This window comes from Elephantulus edwardii, unplaced genomic scaffold (assembly GCF_000299155.1).
Source record: "Elephantulus edwardii isolate Elephantulus edwardi_28Jun2011 unplaced genomic scaffold, EleEdw1.0 scaffold00080, whole genome shotgun sequence".
NCBI classification, from domain to species: domain Eukaryota; kingdom Metazoa; phylum Chordata; class Mammalia; order Macroscelidea; family Macroscelididae; genus Elephantulus; species Elephantulus edwardii.
In genome coordinates, this window is record NW_006399830.1 from 7,645,984 (window position 1) to 7,666,580 (window position 20,597).

At 47.1% G+C, this 20,597-nt stretch overlaps 1 protein-coding gene across 1 annotated transcript in view; it reads right to left on the minus strand.

The window, feature by feature from the left end:
- Positions 1-20,597, minus strand: part of WBSCR17 (Williams-Beuren syndrome chromosome region 17) — a 447,264-nt gene that overhangs the window by 205,217 nt on the left and 221,450 nt on the right. Inside the window, exon 3 of the mRNA XM_006889663.1 lies at positions 4,934-5,100. Coding sequence (XP_006889725.1) covers positions 4,934-5,100 — 167 coding nt within the window. The remainder of the gene's footprint in view (positions 1-4,933; positions 5,101-20,597) is intronic.

Below are 20,597 nucleotides of genomic sequence, written 5' to 3' on the forward strand. Positions count from 1 at the left end.
CAGAAAATTATTAATATCCTCTAAAGGCTAAGAGAACATATTGCTTGCTTCCATGAATTAAGAGCAGTGTGTGTGTGTGTGTGTGTGTGTGTGTGTGTGTGTGTGTGTGTGTTGGGGGAGAAACTTTCAGAGAATGAAAATGAGCATTTGGAAAGAAAACCACAACAGCAGAAATAAAACCATAATAATAACTGAGGAAAAGGAGTGGAGGGAAAAGTAGAACAGCTCCAAAAGCAAAAATAAAAAAATACCATTATAAGACGGCAGGGACTAGACAGGAACCCTGTAGGATTAATCTAGGGAGCCCGATGTTAACATAGCACCAGGGCCACTGCAAGAAATGGTCAAGCTCCTCCCGTGAGAGTCACACCCCGGAAACTCACTGGAGGGTCTCCACAAACCACATGGTAGTGGGCTTGGCTTGGCAGTCCATTAAGTGTGCAACTATAGGAAGAAGGGGAAAGCTGGAAAAAATGTGACACGAGAGACAAAGGGGGCACATGCTGCTGGGGACATGGCACAGACAGACACACTGGACGCAGCACTGCCACAAACTTCCAACGTGTAACAAATCACACGGCATCTGTGAAGCACAATACAGCGAAGCACAATGAGAGGTCTGTCTGTTCTGCCAACGAACCATTTCCAGCTGGGGTTCAATTGGCTAAGCTGGGCCTCTATTCTTACAGACTGTTGGATGCTCCAAGCACCTGCTGACTGAGCTCGAGTTCCTAGCCAAGCCTGCTGCCTGGACGAGCTCCTGGTAGTCATTTCACCCATCAAATAAGCTTAGCTTTGACCCATTCTCCAGAGTGGGCAGGAGGTCATGAAGCGATGAGAGGCAGAAGGTAGAGAGTAGCCCTTTCCACCTGGCCAAAGTGTCACAGCCTTGTATCCAGGGCCTGGGACACAGAATGGCCCCGCTGGACGTCCAGGTCTCCCAGGCTCACTCATGCACTTGCTGGTCTCCAGAAGAGGTTTGATACACTCTCAGGCAAGCACTCTTCTTAAGACAAAATAAGAAGTGCTTAATAAATATATTTTAAAGATAAATAAGGCACTAAGGTAATAAGAAGAAATGAAACAAATTCACGTTGAGAATGAAGAAACGAAATGATCTCTGGTCACAGAGACACGATCTTGTTGCTGTTGTTAGATGCCAGCGCGTCGGCTCGCACTCCTATGACCGTGTGTATCGCAGATGGAAACCCTTCCCTACCGTGTGCCGTCCTCAGGGTCACCGCCGTGCGCAAGCCCACCGCTGCAGTCACTGTGTCAATCCACCTCCTAGGAGGTCCTCCTCTCCTCGGACTCTACCTGTCCAAGCACGGTGTCCTTTCCCAAGGGACTGACCCCTCCTGACCACATGGCCCGAGTCTGTGGGTCAATGTCTCACCATCCTTGTCTCTAAGGAGCACCTTGGTTGTACTTCCTCTAAGACAGACGCGTGTGTTCTCTTGGTAGCTCGTTGTATATTCAATACTCCTTGCCAACGCCACGATTCAGTCATCATCGACTCTTCTTCTGTCGTCTTCATTCACTGTCCAACTTCCAGATGCTTCCCAGGCACCTGAAAGCTAGACAGGATGGTGATAATCCCCCTACTGGTATACAGGCTCAGTGCATGGCTGTTGTTACGATGTGTTGTCGAGACAGTTGTGACTCATTATGACCCAACAGACAACAGCTCTGAACCCTGCTGTATGCTGGCCAACCTTATTGTCTCTGACACACCTATCCCATTATCCCAGTCACTGAGTCAATCCATCTCATCGAGGGTCTTCCTCTCCTGCGCTGTCCCTCCATCCTCCCAAACATGGTGTCCTTCTCCAAGGCTGGGTCCCTCCTTGCAGCATGTCCAAAGTATGTCAGACGGAGCTTCAGAATCCTTGCCTCCAAGGAGCTGATTGGTTTCACTCTGCAGGACAGACTTGTTTGTTCTCCTAGCTGTCCATGGTATATTCAATACCCTTCTCCAGCACCACAGCTCAAAGGCATCAATTCTCCTTCTACAGAGAGCAAATTCACAGAGTAAAGGTAGGTGAGGCTTTGCCCAGTGACGAGGGTGAAGACTGGAGGGAATGGGAGTGGTTGCAAGGACTCTAGAAATGTTTGCAGAGACGCAATGCTTTGGAATTAGATCAAGGAAAATGAATATACCAAAAATTGTTCAACTGCATATTTAAAAAGTGTACATTTTATATGAATCTTAGTTTTATTTTTAAAAAGAAAATTAGGGGTCTTGGTGGTAGTAACTCAAGAGCTGAGCTTCTAACTGAAAAGCCAGTAACTAAGGGTCTACCATCTGCTCCACAAGAGACAGCTGAGGCAGGCTGCTTCTGTCAAGACTCACACCCTCTGGGAGCTCTGGTGGCCTAGTGGCAAGACGCTGCACTGCAATCCCAGAGGTATGTGGTTCAAATCCACCAGATGCTCTGCTGGAGAAGGTGGGGGCAATCTCCTTCTGTACCAGACAGATCTGATTTGATGCTACATGTAAAATAATACAATTTTTTTAAAATTTTTCTTTTTATTATTTTGTGTGCGTGTACCGTCAAATCAGATCTGACTGGTACAGGAGGCTATTGCGCCTCCTTCTCCGGCAGAGCATCTGGTAGATTCGAACCATGTTCCTCTGGGATTGCAGTGCAGCGTCTTGCCACTAGGCCACCAGAGCTCCCCCCAAAAATTTTTTTTAAGAAAAAGACTCACACCCTTAGAAAGCCTGCAGGGCAGGTCGACTCTGACGTGAGTGGGGGAAACTGACTGCACTGCAGAGGGTTTCTTCTGTGAGTCAATGATGGGAACGTCAGGGATTGGTCCATGTCCCCCTATCTCAGCTCCCCAAAGTCCAAGGGGGGACATGCTAATGGCTTGAACCAAAGCATACCGTCTCCACATGTGGACAGGCAAGGGCACGCTCACTCAGCATGTGTTCAGAAGACACACACAGCCCCACGGGGCAGAGGGGAACTGTCCCGGTGGGCTTCCAGGGCTGTTAAGTCTTTACAGAAGGAGCACGCTTTGCCTTTCTCCCAAGGAGGAGCCAGTGGATTTGAACCGCTGATGATTCAGTTGGCAGCCCAACACTCACCTACTACGCCTTAGAGCACATGGGCTTGCTCTACCAAATCCAGCCACCACTGAGTCAGCTCCTGCTCGGGGCCATTTACACCCCATTTCTAAGCTAATCTAAATCTTTTTGAAAGCAAAACTGCCTCATCTTTCTCCCGTGGATCAGTTTGTGGGTTTGAACTGCCAATCTTTCAGTTAGGAGCCCAACACTTAGCCTATTACACCACCAGGACTCAAACTCCAAGCAGAATGAAATGAGTCACTGGGAAACAAAGAGGAAACATGAACAAGAGAAAGGCACAATCGGAGCCTCCCCGTCTCCACCGCCCCGCCCACCAGGCTTGGTCCAGCAGAGTCTCGGCCAGGCGTGGCCAGGAGATGGCACAACCTCAGGGTGGACCATCTGCCTCCAGCACAGTGATATTTACAAAGCACTTTTTTCCCCAAAACAAAATAGGAAATAATGAAGCTTTATAGTACAGAAAGGAGAAAGCAGGACATTTATTTGTTTATTATCACATGATCTTAAAAATGTCAAAGAGGGTTCAGACATGGACCAATGTGCAGGTGCCTCTGGCCAGTCTTCTCAGTATCTGTTTTCCCCCCAGTTACATTTGCTCTTTATAAAATCCAACATTTGCCATAAAGACCATGTCTTATTTTTAAGATCACCAGAAAAATACAAATGGTAAGATTGGACAAAATGTTTTAATCAAGCTTGGGCAGAATAACATTATGCATGTCAGAAGAAGTGGAACTTGGGGCAGGGGGGAACCCCCAGTGTATGCTTCCAAGACAAAGGAGTCTAGCATAAGGGTAACAACCCCAGGTAATAGCGCCAGTGTTCAGACACAAATATACAGCTGCCAAAGAAACTGCCAAGACGACGCAGAAATCACATTATTAGGGACACAGGGAAGGACAGTCATTCCAGGAGGAGATTTTAAAACACCATCATCACAGAGATTTTAAGAAAATAAACTCATCGCCTGCCTAAATACACAAAATTGATGTCTGGCAGGAATTCAATTCCATGATTACAGTGTGTGTGGGGTTTTTCAAATACACAGAGAACATTTACACAACTCAGTAATACAAAGTCACAAAGAAAACCCCCATCAAAACCTAGCTCCCTCTTGCACTTAAAGAGAAGGGACTTAGGAAGCTGGAGGAAATATCGGGGTTCGAGTGGAGGAATGAGAGGGGAGGGGGAGTTAGTGTTTAACACAGCGGCGTCCTTCTCGTAAGTGCCTGGACGGAGAGGAGGCACCAAGGGGCATTTACTTTAAGGACCAGCTGAGATAATCACTTGACCACGCTCTTTGCAGTGCTTGTGATAGCTGCTGGTTCAAGCCCATCAGTCTCTCTGCGGCAGGAAGACAGACAGTCTCCTCCCATAAAGATGACAGCCTGATAAACTTGAGGGACAGCCACTGTCCATCTCAGTTCCTCTGATTTAGAACTGACTCCACAGGCTGGGAAGCAGATTACCAGCTCTTTCTTCTGAGACACCTAAGAGTGACCTTGAACCTTCAACCTTCTTGTTCACAAACAAGCACATTAATCTTTTGTACCACCCAGGGCCTCCACTTTAGGTAACTTAAAATAAGAAATGACTCTACATATGGAACACTAATTTACTCGTAAAAGCCCTAGAGAACTGAGGAAATCATGCACCGGTGTGTGTCATGCGTCCTCTAAAACAGTCTCCACTGTCCAGATCCACTCCAGGGACCAGGAGATGAAGACGACACTGGGGGGTGTGCTGGAGTGGGCGGACGCCCCTTCATCCCCATCCTCACGTCCTTGGCCCCTTCCTCTCTGAGAAGTTTGCCAGCAGGCAGCCCCCAGCCCCTACCTTCGTCACTGTTGTCATCCACCAGAATGACCTCCTTCAGCAGGTGTGTTGGCGTGTGGTTGACAGCGCTGTGGACAGATCGCAGGATCACCGACAGGGCCTCGTTCACAAAGATGAAGATAATGGAGATCTGGGGCAGGTCCTTGGAGTATTTCAGCTCCTTGCACCTGCAGGAAGAGAGCACAGTCAGGGAAACAAAGGCAGAGCGCTTGGACGGGAGCAGAAACCACTCTAGTCAGGCGATCCACCAGCTCCCCTGAGAAATCCTTCACCAGCTCCCGCGTCGCCTCTTCCTGGCTAAGAATAGAGGGGAAGCCCTAGGGAGTAACACACACACGGCGAGTTGCCGCAGTAAGAAGCTGTCTCTTCCGCCATGAGACTGGAAGAACTGGATGGTGCCCGGTTCCCATTCCTGAACAGTTGGATCAAAGATTCCACACTCACGTTCCTTACAGCTGAGTCCAAACTGACTCGGAGCTGACCCTCTGGAAAGTTTTCAGAGACTGTAAACCATCTGGGAAGAGACGACCCAACTTCTCCCTCGGAGTAGCTGGTGGATCAGAACTGCCAGTCTTTGGGTTGGCAGCACAACTCTTTACCTGCGAGGCCACCAGTGACTTGGGGTTTCCATAAACTTTCAATTTAGAAAAAAAAATGCTGCGTCTTTGCAGAGCAACAAAGTAAAATGCAGTAAAAACAAGAACTGCCTGTTGTTAACCAAGTGGGAGAATGAAGAATGAATGGGTCCTCTCCTCCCGTGCAACTGCTGCCTCGGAAACCTCTCTGGAGGGTCAGGTACGGGTCAGCTCTGACTCGATGGTACACAACAACAACAACTCATCAGCTAAGGCCTAACTTGTTGTTGTTGTTATGTGCCGTCGGGTCATTTGCGACTCATAGCAACCCTATGTACAACAGCCCTAAACCCTGCTCTATCCTGTGCCAATCTCATTGCCTCTGACACACCCATCCCGATTACCCCAGTCACTGAATCAATCCACCTCATAGAGGATCTTCCCCTCCTGCGCTGTCCCTCCACCCTACCAAGCATGATGTCCCTCTCCAAAGACCTGTCTCTCCTTAAAACATGTCCAAAGTATGTCAGACGAAGCCCCAGAATCTTTGCCTCCAAGGAGTAGCCTGGTTTAACCCTCTCTAGGATGAATCTGTTTGTTTTCTTGGCAATCCATGGTACATTCCAGGCCTAACTTAGCACACCTTAAACCCCTCCGAGTAGCTGAGACTGCCTGCCCCAATGTCCTAATATCCAAGCAATTCCCGCATCCGCATCCCTGGAGATGGAGACACAAGGTGAGCATGCACGCATCCAGGATGGGAGCACATGGCCCTCCCAGTGTCTGGGAATCCAAGCGATGTGAGAGGAAGCAGCACCATGGAACCAGCTCTTCTCAGGCACAGGGCGCCTCCACTCCGTGCAGGCGCCCCCGGGGGAAACGTACTTCACACTCGGCCTGAGGCACACTGGAAATACCCAGCAGAAACTGAGCCAGACGGAACAGGGGTCCACCTGGTGACGCATTCCCCTCCTCACGCCTCACTGGCAGGATATACAGCACGATGAGAGGGACACAGAGACACAGCGCCCGAGAGCTGCCCAGCAAGAAGGGCGCTTTTTATGCTGAGCAGCTTGAGCTGTGTCGGGCTGTATTAATCATGTAGGCAATTTTCAGGAGAAAATAAAGTTTTGTTACAATATACGTTTTGTCTCCTCGAGGAGGCTGCCCAGGGAGCCATTGATCACGCGGCTTCATTTTTACCAAGAGGCTGTGAATTCATTTCTGGCTGCTGCCAGCGAGGCTGGAATATTACTGACAGGCTCCTAGCAGCAAGCTGGAGTCATGTCATTTATTCCCCAGGGGGAGGGCACACCCAGAAGGGTCTCCACATCCCTCACACAGAGCCCACCAGTCACCCGGGGCCTGGTGGGGCAGCAGCCAAGTCTCAGTCTGTTACTCATCAGTGTGGGCACCATGTGGGCACACAGCACACAACACACACTCAACCTCGCCCAGCTGGGTCCTCAGATCCTGTGGGTGGAACAATAGACTAAGCGGTCAGCTGCCAACCAAAAGATTAGCAGTTTTAAAGCATGCAGAGGCACCTTGGAAGAAAGGCCTGGTGGTCACGTTGGAGAACATCTGAGGACGTGATGTAATACAGCTCTATTCTGAGACACGTGGGGTCACGAGGAGTTGGAAACTCCTGACAGCAACTCGTTAGGTGACAGAAATGGCTGGAAGCACTCACATGTTGCACTGCTCATGGCCTCCTCGCCTTAGCCTTATGAGGAAGCCAGTGTCATCACCCCCATTCGACAGAGGAGGAAGCTGGGGATTGGGAGGTGAAGTCCGTCAACTTAACCCACAGCTTAGCTCCACGGCTGAGTCTGAAAAGGGCAGGGTGCCCCGATCTCGAGCAGCATCACGTCGTGACTTCTTGTTAACCACCATCAAGTGAACCCCCAACTTGTGATGACCACACACACCCAGAAGGACACCCAGAAGGAAGCACTACATGGTGCTGCCCCAGCTCCACGTCAGATCCACTTAATAGAAATGCGTAACACGAGCGGCTGATCACAAGGGCAGGGTCTCAAAGCCACTCAGAGCCTCCTCAGAAAAAAGGGCTGCTCTCAGCTTCCCTCACTTCTCCGCTCTTCCTCGGTCACCTCCTGTATGGCGGCAGCTCCAATTCTTACCTACGGGCTGTCAACTTCTAAATTCACCTTCAGCCCAGAGCTGCCCACAGCTCCAGTGGGTTTTCTGAAGCAGTTAATCGCACGGGAAAAGACTGACCATCCTTCTCCCTCAGAGCATCTGGAAGATTCAAACCGTGTGCCTTCGGGATTGCAGTGCAACTTCTTGCCACTAGGCCACCAGAACCTGCAATCAATTTAGATCCAAAACACACCCGTAACCATTGCCAATGCTGCTGTTGGTAGGTGTTGAGTCAAGCACAACCCATAACAAGCTTATGAACAACATATTTGAACCATACCCCATCCTGGGCCATCCTCACAACCCCTGATACGCTTAGTCCATTGTTGTAATCACCGTGTCACTCTACTGGGCTGCTTCTCTTTTGCAGACTCTCCACCTTTCCAAGCATGATGTCCTTCTTCAAGGAATAGCCTCTCCCAGCAACTTGCCCAAAGAGTCGGTGTCATCAACCCATAAGAGACCTGCCCCCTAGAATCTCCAAGGTGGTGATCTTAACTGAAGCTGACCGCCTCTTCTTTGTTCTGCAGAGAGACTGGTGACTTTGAACCACTGACCTTTCAATTAGCAGCCAAGCATCTTATCTACTGTACTACCGGGGCAGCACTCATGGCATGTGGACAACAGAATCAAATGCTGCCTGGTCCTGATTCAGCCGCCCAATGTCACATGTCTGAAGTCATCTGGTGGCCAATGTATAGCCAGGCTCACCAAGGGTCTCCCATGAGCTTGCTGAACCTATCCTTCACCAAACATGATGTCCCCTCTCTCCTGATGACACGTACAAAAGGAGGAAGGTGTGAACTATAAGATATACACTGATGAATTTTCAGAAGTAAATTACCAGACCTTTCTTCCTAGTCTTAGTCTGGCAGCTCTGCAGAACCATTCTGCTCTGGGTGACTCTGCTGGTATCAGAAATACTGGTGGCGTAGCTTGCAGCATCGCGGCAGCATGCAAACCACCGCGGTGCCACACGCTGCCAGACAGAGGCGATGAGTACAGCAAGCAGGCCTGACTTGTTTTCGTTTCCCCAGAAACCAGCACAAGGCTTGGCAGATAACTGGTTCCTGCGTGAGCCAATGAGAAAGAACCCTGCTCCCTTCCCTAGTATTCTCTCTGCTCTTCTAATGATCAAAGTTATCCCTGATTTCCCCTACAATTACACCGTCAGCCATGGCACCGCAACACTTAAGAGGCATCGTCCTGAACACCATGCAGCCCTGCCGTCTCCCATCATTTGCTAATCAGGCCTCGAGTTCTGAAAGCCGTGTAGGTCAAGTGCATTTATCAGCTCAAAACTCCCCCTTTCTCTTTCCTCCTCTGCAAGCCTCTTCCAGATTCTGAGTGGGAGCGGGGTCATTTTTAGCAGCAGCAATCCCTGCAGAACACGGAGCAGGCTGAGAGTGAAGGAGGCGCGAGGGTGAGCGCAGAGGAGCCCAGGGCCCACTTCAGGAGAAGTCCGTGCAGAAGCATGCACCGTGTCCAGTGGCCTCATTTCCCAAGCTGAGCTCTGCAGGCTCCGCGTTGTCTCAGTTCACACAGAGCCCTGCCCTCCACAAGCTGACTCCTCAGGCATTTGCGTCTGTGGGTCCTTCTGTCAGCACCTGGGGACGATGTTCATGAAGCAGGAGTCAGCCTGTTCTGTGCAGGGGTTCCTATCTTGGTGCCTTAGATCTCTGGTGGTGCTCTCTCAGAGATATCCCATAAGCCGATGACTTCCACAGACAGCACTTTATTCTTCCACAGTTTTAGGAGCGGGAAGTCCAGGCTTAGGGCATCGGTACTAGAGGAGGGTGTTTTGTGCCAGTTCTGGAGGAAGGCCCTCATCTCCTCCAGCATCTGTAGGCCTGGCATTCCTTGGAGGTCTCCACACATCCTGGTCTTCTCCTGAGTAAAGAACCAGCCAGGGAATTGGGTCTACAGGACATGGTCCAGCCCTGGTCCTTTGTCCTGGTGTTAGTGAGGCCTTCTCTCTGCTTGATTCCTTTCTCTTTAACCTCTTAGGAGAAAAAGGCGTCACTAGCCACACCCTGGTAAACTCCCCTTTTACCAGATCACTGATTTAGGGTGTTGCAACCCACCCAGATTCCCTCACAGCTGACTGGCTGAGCGCACCTCGGATCACATCAGAGGAGGTGATTACACTGTCACACCACTGCCTCTTACAACACACAGGATAATTCCATTCACCACAGCCTGGCCATGCAGACACATGACACATATTTTTGGAGGCATACAATGCAACCCTTGGTTTTTGGGGAGAAGTATTTACAACACTTATTTTAGGGGATGCAATTCAATCATTTCAAGGGATTAAACTAGCGCCATTTATGGGGAAGGCACAGGGCTGGGAAGCTGCATGACATACTTGGTTTCACCATGCCCGGGTTCCCTCCATAGCAGCCCACAGGGTCCTCCTTCCCCAGAAGCAGGCTGGAGGGATGAAGCAGGAACTGGCCTCACCATCAGAGGGCGCCCTGCTCAGCCCACGACTGGCTCAGCCCATTTCCAGTTACCTCCAGGGTCAACAGACCTTCTACCCATTCTTTGCCACGCTGGTTCCTAGAAACATTTCTTCATTTAAATGGCCCTCCAAGCCATTTTTGAGTCTTGGATGGGTTGCCTACTGGCTCCCTGTCTTCTTCGGAAGCACTTTTCTCTGAGTCACGAAGTGTTACCTCTCCAAGGACAGTGAGTCCAGGAGGCTCGGTGCCCTCTGCCAAGGTGCAGATATCCTAACCTTAATGACCACAGAGTTGCACGTGGCCCACCTAGGCCCACTTAGTCTCCCTCTACCTTTAGAAGCTTTTTAAAGCAAAAATGGATGGATGGGTCTACCTTCTTTAGCCTTCCATTCGAACCTAAGTCCTTTCCTGGCACACTACTGTGTCAGACTACATGTTAGACTGCTAGCCAAAAGTTCAGTGGTTTGAACCCACCAGCTGCTTTGTGAGGTAACGATGAGGCTGTCTGCTTCCATAAACACTTACAAATCTTGATAATCTGTGAGACTAGAAATGAAGGGTGGTGGCTAGTGTTTGTTATAAGCCCTTTAATTTTAAAATGTTAACATCTGACAGCCTAGTGGCAAGAAACTGTGCTGCAATCCTGAAGGCATGTGGTTTGAGACCACTAGCTGTTCTGTGGGAGAAAGATGGGCAATCTCCTCCTGTGTGATTAAATGCCTCTAAAACTTGCCAGAGGGTCAGCTATGGGTCGGTTCCGACTCGATGGTACACAACAACAACAACAACAACAACAACAACATAATATTTATCAGCAATTTACAAAAGGAAAAATAATCTGCCACCTTTGAAACTCCAAGGCAGTTCTACTCAGTCCTATAGGTTCGCTGAGTCGGAACCCACTCAGTGTAAGGGTAGTTTTCTGAATCAGAAAATTAATGCGCGCGCACACACGCACACACACACTCACACACAGAGCATTCTTCCAAGTTCAGTCCCTGAATCTAAGTGTGATGCAGCTTTTCTTGTTACTTTCAGTTGAAGATATTTTTTAAAAGAAGAGGGGGAAAAAACCCTTCTGGATTTTCATTAGGCAGTGACTCAGAAACAGAATTTCTAGAAACAATTAAGGGTAAATTAATGCAGACAGTTTCAGGTCAGAGTGAAGAAACCCTCTCCAAGCTTAAGGCACAAGAACATGCCGCTTCACTGATTCATCCTAGGAGTGTTTATCCTATAACCTTCCGAAGGTGAGGAGAATGTGAGGGGACAGCCCCAGCTGCTACAGGCGGGGCGAAAACACATTAGGAAATGATGCAAATTGGCAAGAACAAATAGCTTCTCTTCCAGGCCCAGCAGATACAAAATTTGGCCAAGGAGATTCTTTCTAGAAAGAGGAAGCCATGGAGTCTCCCACTTCCAGTCAGTGTCTCATTTCTCCATTCCCTGCCCGAGAGCCACTGGGGTTCGAATCGTGTTATCTGCTAACTTCAGCACAGAGATGAGAGACTTATTACCAAAATAGTTCTTTTTTTTCTTTTTAGCGTTCCGGGCAAACTTACCAGCACCTCATCATTTCCCTGAGACTGGCCCTGAAAAGACTCCTGTTTATTCCCACATTAGGGTTGCCACTGTGTCTTTATTTTTCTCTTCTACCAAGAACATCTTCCCCCTTCATGCCAGCCCCCTGCAGACTCAGCTCAGTCCTAGGCCGCCCCTGTCTGAGTGGGTTCCACACTGCCTTCACTCTCCCTTGAAACTACTGGAGTCATTCAGCAGACCCTCTTGATCACGTAGAGCATCCTTGACAATGCAGATAGCTAAGCATTTAGCTACTAATTGAAAGGTTGGTAGTTCAAATCCACTCAGAGGCAATGCAAAGGAAAGGCCTGGCAGCTTGCTCCGCAGGATGACAGTCACTGAAAGCCCTGAACACATGAGGTTTCCACGACTAAGGAACAATTCAGTGGCTGAGTTCTTGTTTGCTGTCTGTCTGTCTTGGGGATTATTTGTGGTCGTTGGGAGCAATTACATTGATTCTGATTTGTAATAACTTCATGTGGCAGAGAAGAACTGTCTTAGGTTTTCTTGGCTCCCATATTTGCAGGAGTGGATGGATCACCAAGTCTTTCTCCCATAGCCAGGGGATGGGTTCGAACCACCAACCTTCTGATTCACACCCACGTGCTTAGGTTATATACCACCAGGGGTCCTTTATATTATGTGACAAAATGTATCACCAGCCCAATCCTTTGTCCCTCCCTGTATCCATACCCTCTGTAAGTGATTCTGATCTTCCCCACTAAAGAGGCGAAGTTCAGCTCTTTGTTTTCCTTGGCCAGCAGATCTGCCCTGATCTTGGTGCTGCCAGCTCCAGGCCTGTGCTTTCTTCTCTGCCTTCACCATTCTCACCAGAAGCACTGAGCTAGTCTACTGCTCCAGGGGAGACAGAAGAAGGCGTGGTGCCAAGATGACCTTCCGCAGGACACACACCCATCTGTAAGACCACCCCCATGTGCCAGGCACCAGAATAACAAAACTAGAGCGCACCCACTCACTCACTGTGTAAAGCCAATAATAACATATCCCCACTTTTTGGATGAGAATACTGAGGCTCAGAGGTATTCCTCCAAAGTCTTGTGAGTGATGAGTAAAACAAGATTCTAAACTTCAACTTATCAACCTACCTGCCTCTAGACCTTCAAAGATCTTAGCTTCTGAAAAGTTGCTGTTGTCAAGTATTGTTAAGTCAAGTTCAACCCCTATCAACCCTATGAACAACAGATCTGAATCCTATCCTATCCTATGTCATCCTCATAATTCCTGACACACTAAAGCCCACTGCAGCAGTCACTGAGTCAATCCACCTGGTTGAGGGTCTTCCTCTCGTTCACTGACCCTCCACTTTTCCAAGCATGATGTCCCTCTCCAAGGAAGAGCCTCTCATAGCAACATGCCTGAAGTATTTGAGATGGAGCTTTATCATCTTTGCCTCCAAGGAGTAATCGGGTTGCAATTTCTCTAAGACACATTTGTTTTTCTTTTGGAAGTCTATGGAATGCTTATTCAGTACTCTTCTCCAACACCACAACTCAAAGGCATCAATTTTGCTATCCTTATTCAATGTCCAGCTCCTAGATGTGTAGCAAGTGACTGGAAAGACCATGGATTGAATCACACACAGCTTGTTGTGTTGAGGGAACTCTTTGTTCTAATTAGTACAGCACTTGCCTGTCAGTTTGCTGTACCGAGATAACTTGTAGGTTGCTGTGGTTCTGAAAGTTATACCCCTGATGTGTCAAATGCCACAAGAGTCACCCAGGGTTCACAGGTTTTAGTACAGGTCCCTAATTAAAACAGACTAGGAAGCAGGATTGACCACCCACTTCTTAAATAGTAAGACTCTGAATGAAAACCATATGAACAGTAGAGGAGCATAGATAGTTACCGTATTAGGGGTAGAACCCAGATTAGAGAAATCAATCTGAAAAGTAGAAGGAATTATTTATCAAAGATGATCTGAGTAAAAGGAAAGATAACTAGTAAAACACGTATGAGGGTCCAAAGGAGAGAGGGTGGGAGCAGAGGGGTGAGGATGGCCAGAGAAATCACAGGGCCACACAATTTGGTGGGTGGAGGGAGGGGTGGATGAAATGAAATGGGAAAGATCTGGTGGGGCTCTGGAAAGAGAGGATAATGGTGGGCCATAGTTCAATGGTGATTGATTTTATAAAATATAATGGATGGGAATGATTGTATGAAACACAATGTGAATGAAGGATAAAGTGAAATACAAAGTATACAAATTTTGGAAGCAAACCAATATAAAATAAAAATTTAAAAAACAGGGTCTGAATAATTTTTCAATGCACAGAAGGAATTTTTATTTTAATGAGGTATGCTTTTCTTCAGGGTGCCCTAGTGGCTCAGAGGATTAAGCACTGGTATGCTAACTGAACGATGAACTGAACTGTTGTAAGACACGAGCCATTCCATGAGAATGATGAGGTACCCCACTTCTGTAAAGACCTACAGCCTTGAACGTGCTGTGGACGAGCAGGTCTACTTTGTCCTACGGGGTGGGGTGGCCACGAGTCAGAATCAATGCACTGGCAGTGGACTGGTTAATCACTCCCTTATAGTCACAGTGGCCTCCAGTTTTCTGTCTGAAACAGGCACCATTACACAATTTTTTTAAAAGACTATAAATGTTACTTTTACAAAGATTTCTATGGACTTTGTTTCAGTGTTTGACAAATGATCTCAACATGTGACCTGAAAGACTAAAGGAGGAAGAATAATATATAATAACAATTTTGAGGCGGAAAGTATTAAGGAAAACTAGACACATAAATGATGTTAAAATCCAATATACCATACTATAATTTAATCGGCATCTCCCTAGGAGAAGTAGATTGACAAGTAAAAAGGAACCAAAAGACTGGAAACAGACCTTTTCCTTAGAGAATTTAGATTTGCCAAGAAGGTTCTAGGAAGCAAAGAGTAAGAGATTGAATAAATGGTGTTGGTGTGATAGTCAATCTACTGGGGAGAGACAGATGAGAAACTCCTTTCAAAACACACTTCAAATAAGCTCTAGACAAAGTAGTTACACCCAGAACTCCAGAGAGAAGAAAAGTAAAATAAAATGTAACTGAAACTTCATGTAAGCCCTAATAGTGAAGAATTTCCAAGTTGAAAAAGAATGATAGTTTAATAATGATTACAAGTTTCTGATTCTCAAAAGTAATAAAAAATACAAGAGCAAACTTCAAATCATCCTTCACAATAATAACCAAAGGTCTCATACTACTCAAGAAGGAAAGCCCAAAGAACAGAATTAGATAAACAAGGAACATGAACACACGATTCAGAGAACAGAAATGATCAATGACTAATGAACATGGAAAATATGCAGAGCCCAATTAGTGGTCAAATAAATTCAAATAGAAAACAACAATGCAGTGTTGTTTCCCCCCCTAGATCATGAAATTGCAGGTAATTTTCCTTGCTTCTTACTTTTTCAGTTCATATTTTTTTAACGACCAGTAAATTCAACTCAGAAAAATACATTTGTTTCAATTAATTCTTCGATGACAAAACTACACTATAGAAGTCAAGCAAGCTGTAATGCTTGCCTACAAGCCCTCAGACCTTGACATGGGCATGACATCAATTGGCATGGATAAGAGACACACCAGGCCACCTCATAGCAGGTCTTCTCAAGCCACCGTTGGAAACAGAATGCTGAGTCGAAACTCTGATCACAACTGATTTAACTTTTCCAGGGCAGACATGTGGAAAGATGACACAGCCTGACCCTATGTGTCCATTTGCGACAATAAACGCAGACACCTCTAGTGTGGACCTCCCACCTGTCTTTCTACTCAGAAGCTATTCAATGACGGGCCTGTAGAATAAACACAAAATCAATCACTCCCCCTGTAGGTCTTCTGTTAGCCAACAGTGACTTCAAAAGAGTTTAAGAGATTTGAAATGAAATACTAAAACAGAACCATGACAAGAAAACCATTATCAGGGAATTGATTCTGGCTCACACGGCTCTTGTGTGCAGAGCAGAATGGAGTCATACTTTCGAAGGCTGACTGTCTAGAAGAGGATCGTCAGACCTTCCTCCGATGAACTTTTGGGTGGCCCTCAACGGCTAGACCCTTAATGGCCCTTAATGGTTAAGGGAACAGGAAAGGACCTTAAATCATCAGCACCACTCCGAGCTTCAGAACTTTGTTTAAAATCAAAGCCAGCCACAGCTATAGACCTACTTCTGAAAGCCAAGGAATTACCCTTTGCAAGTGTTGGACAAGATGTGAAATCAAGGGTGAGTAGAAAATAAAGAAGGTGAAGCATCTAACTGACCTTGCTGGGCATCTGGCCTCATTCATGAGGATTCCCACTCCCACTGCCATCAAGTCTGTTCTGATTCACGGTGACCCTGTTGTTGTTGTTGTTAGGTGCCATCAAGTCACATACAACTCACAGTGACCCTACGGACAGATCCGAGCCCTGTCCCACCCAGTGCCGTCCTCTTCATCTCTGACATACTGAGCCCATTGCTGCAGTCACTGTGTCAAGCCATCTCATCAAGGGTCTTCCCTTTGCCAACCCTCCACCTTTCCAAGCATGATGTCCCTTTCCAAGAAAAAGCCTCATCTAGTAACACGCCCAAAACATGTGAGAGGAAACTGTCATTTGTGCATCCAAGCAGCAGTGTAACTACCCTTTACTCAAGATATTTGTTTGTTTTCCAGGTAGTCCATGGGGTATTGCATGTTCTTCTCCAACATCACAACTTAAAGCTATCAATTCTACATCTGTCACCTTCTGTCTTTTGTCATTATTCATTCTTCTGCTCTCAGATGCACAGCAAGTGACTAGAAAGATCACTTCCTGAATCAGGTGCACCTTAGTCTTCAAAGTGACATCACTGCTCCTCAGTAATTTGGAGAGGCCCCTGACTGCATACTTTCCCAGGAAATACATCCCCTGATCTCCTGACTGCTGGTACCAAGGGTGTTGACTGTGGATTCAAGGAAAATTAAATTATTGACAATTTAAATCATTTCTCCAACTGTAATGATGCTGTCTATTGGCCTAGTGGTAAAGATTTTTGTCTGCTTGATGATGAGATGTAATGCATTTTGAAAACTGTAGTCTTATCCTCTGCAGTGTTCCACGCCTTCACTTTCAGAAAGTTGAATAATAGACACAACAGCCCTGCAAGACAGCATGGAATTGGCCCCTAAGTTTTCCAAGGTGGTAATCTTTACTGCAGAAGACTGCCTCGTCTTCCTCCTCAGAGCAGCCAGTGGGCTCAAACTGACAACCTTAGAGTGAGCTGCCCAATGCTCAACCACTGTGCTACTTGGACTCCTTTATCCACAAACAGACATGCCGAAAACAAGCTGACTTTTGTTACCAGTTGCCAACTCAAAGGCAATCTTGCTATCTACGGCTGCCGTTAACACAGACACCCTAAGTGGATGACTTTCGTGATCAGAAGTTTACTTTCTCACCATTTAGGAGGCTGGAAGTCAGAATTCAAGTGAGTTCCCAGGCAAGGCTTTCCCTCTGTGTCTCCTAGTTCACCAAGTTTCCCAGCACAGGATCCCGAGCCCACAGGATACACTCTACTCCTGGCTCCTCTTTCTTGGTGGTGGTGAATTTCCTTCTTCTCTGCATGTTTCCACTTCTAGCAAGGTAATCTTTCTAAAAACTCTCGTATCTCTTTGAAAAGGTGATGTAGGCCTCCTCCAGGGGAGCTCCCCTTTCTTCAGCGTAAAGTTGTGACCTGATTAAGGATGTTGCATGCCCTTCCAACTGATCATATCATGGGGCATCGGATTGTGACATAATTGCCAGTCATCCTGCCTCACTGACATCACAGAGGCTGGGATCTCCTACACATGGGATAATCACAAAATACTGAGAAACATCATTTAGACAAATTGACATGTATGTTCAAAAACTCAAGCTCACTGCCACTGGCTGAGTTGGTTCTGGGTCAGTCACCCTCCTCTGGGTTTCCGATGCTGTTAAGTTGCACAGGAGGAAACTGTCCACATTTTTCTGGTGGAGGAGCTGGTGGATTTGAACCACAGCCTTGAGGGTAGCAGTGCGGTTCACGAAGAACTACCCCACCAGAGCTCCCTGAGGAGTCTGGGCAAACACAATTCAGCCCACGACAAGGGCATATTCCTGCTCTGAGGCAGAAGGCAGGAAGAACTCTTCAATCATCTTTAAGCTCCATTTCTATTGGGCTCTCAGTGTGCCATCCTCTGATTTATGTCAATTATCCAGGAGTTCCAATTCTTGATAACTTTCTTCCTGCTAGTAAATTTATCATCCTAATCTTGAGACTGCCATCAAGGCTCGGTTCCCCACGTGGAGGACTGGTGTGTGATACAGTGAGAGGGTAGCAGACACATGAGGCATGAACCCAGGGCAACAATAATACACCTCTTATACATCCTTTGGCTCTTCTCATCACTCACCTGTAGGTTCACTAGGACCACATCTCTTTGACTTCTTTGACTAATACATTTCTTTTAAGCAGGCCTGGTCCACTGCAGGACTCAATTGATAACTGCTAAATTCAATCATATTGAATATAACATGGACTGTTAAAAGGGTAGGCAAATTCTATCTTGGAAGAAGTACAGAGTACTCTCTGGAAGCAAGGGGAACCAGACATTATCTCTCATACTGTGGACATGCTTTCAGAAGGGACGAGTCCTTGGAGAAGGATATCACGCGTGGAAAAGCAGATGGTAAGTACAAAAAAAGATCTTCAGTGAGACGGAATGACACTGTGGCCACAAGGATGGGCTCAGGCACTGTAGCGTGTGTGAGGCTGGTGCACGGGCGGGCGGGTCAGTTCTCGGGTATCCCACCACGAGTCAGGACCAACCTGATGCCACGTAACAACTGTGTGATGTCATAACTAACAAAACAGAGATAGGTGGCTTCAAGGGGTTTGTAGGTGGTGCAAACAGTGAGGCGCTGAGATACACAGGTCTTAAAGCCTAACATGCTCAGAATTCATGATAGGCCTATACAAGAACCAGTGGGATAAACAGTTCTTAAAGTTCTGAATTTCTCAGAATTCATCATGGGCCTATATCTGGCCCAATGGGTAAGGAGCTGTGCTTTCAACCCACAGGCAGGTGGCTCAAATTCAATGAGCAATCTCCTGTCTTGCAATTTACAGCCTCTGAAAACTCATTGGAAGGTCAGCTGGTTCTGAATGGGCAACAATGAGAGAAAGACAGAAAGAGACAGAGAGAGACAGAGAGAGAGAGTGTGTGTGTGTGTGTGTAAAACTGAGTTCTCTTCCACAGGTGCCTCTGATGTGTGCCTGAAGTGCTAACTTCAGGGAAGTCCCTGGAGAAGCAGCTTACTTTGCTGGGGGACGGTCACCTTATTTAATTCCAAATCTGCTTCATCTCATGCCAAGACCCAGGAGAACACTGCTCCTATGAAACTGGGCGCTGTCGACACACGTCGGTGCTTCTCATTCCTGGAGGGTGGCGCCCAGGCCTGGACTTTAACGTGATCTCCGTATGAATCACATCTTCAAAATATGTACTGAAATCCTAACTGCCATACCTACACATATAAGTGAGGTGTATGCTGGGTTGCTATCCAAGAGGTTGGTAGTTCAATCTACCAGCCACTACATGGGAGAAAGACAGTCCCCTCCTATAATGCTTTACAGCCTTGACAACCTGCTGGAAGATTTCTGTAAACTGGAGTGGAATGCAGGGCATGAGGGTTTTCTTTTGCTACGCTAATGAGGTCAGATCAGAGCAGGAACTGAATTCTGAGTTGGAAAAAGGATGAGACAGACAGAGGGTGAAGGCAGACGTCACGGAGTTACAGGCTCTCTGGCAGACAGCAGAACCAAGGAGGGGAGCAATCAACAGGGTGAGACCCTGCTTGGGACTTCCAGCCTCCAGAACAGTGAGAAAATAAATTTCTGTTCCTGAAAGCCACCCACTTGTGATTTTTCTGTGCGAGCAGTATTGCGTAACTTAAGACGATCCTGTATCTATTTTTATTTCTTTTCAAGCCATGTGTCTTCATTTTTAACACATCAAAGGACAAGCATATCTATAACATGCAGCAGCGTGAGCTTTATTTTGACATTTGCCAACTCAGATCATCAATTGCAGACCTAGCAGAGTATTGACAACACCACAAGGTCAAGCACCCACTACTGCCCTGCAAAGCCCACAGCTCTGTTAAGAGACATGCAAATGGTGATTATGGTACAAAAGGATAAATGCCATGAGGGCTAGGAGAGAACATTCCCGAAGTTCCTTTCTGCCCGTATGGAGATCGGAGATCAATGAGGAACCAGACCCGACAGCATTTGATCTGGGCCAGTAAACACAGGCATGTAATTTCCAGGTGAGGGCCTGTGGAGGGATAAATTCTTTCAGCCAAATGAGCAGCACATGTAAACACAGGGAAAGGAAAAGACACTGCCAAGAAAAAGAAAGAGGTGAGCAGGGAGCAACCAGGTGAAAAATAAACACAGCAGTGGGTCACGGAGGCTAAAGGTGGCTCATAAGACCCAGGCCGGCTCCCCAGGGGTGAGAAAGCATGATGTCAAATGCAATTAAGCAGGGGAGGGGCGGGATCGCACCTGGCACATGTGCAAATCAACGAAACGAGATCCTTCATGTCCAAGAAAGACGCAGCCTCAGAGGCAGAGTCTGGTCTCCAAACAGGACGCAGTGTAAAGAGACCGGAGTTCACCCACCCCCTCATCCACTAGTCCTCCTGATCTACAGAATGCTCCAGAAACACTGCCTCTGCTTTTCGGCCCATAAAGTCTCTGGGAGGCACGGTCTGCACTCTACTGCTCTTTTTTTATTCTCTTTTTAACTTGTTTTAAATTTATTATTAATTTCAATGAAAATTTACAGAGACTTT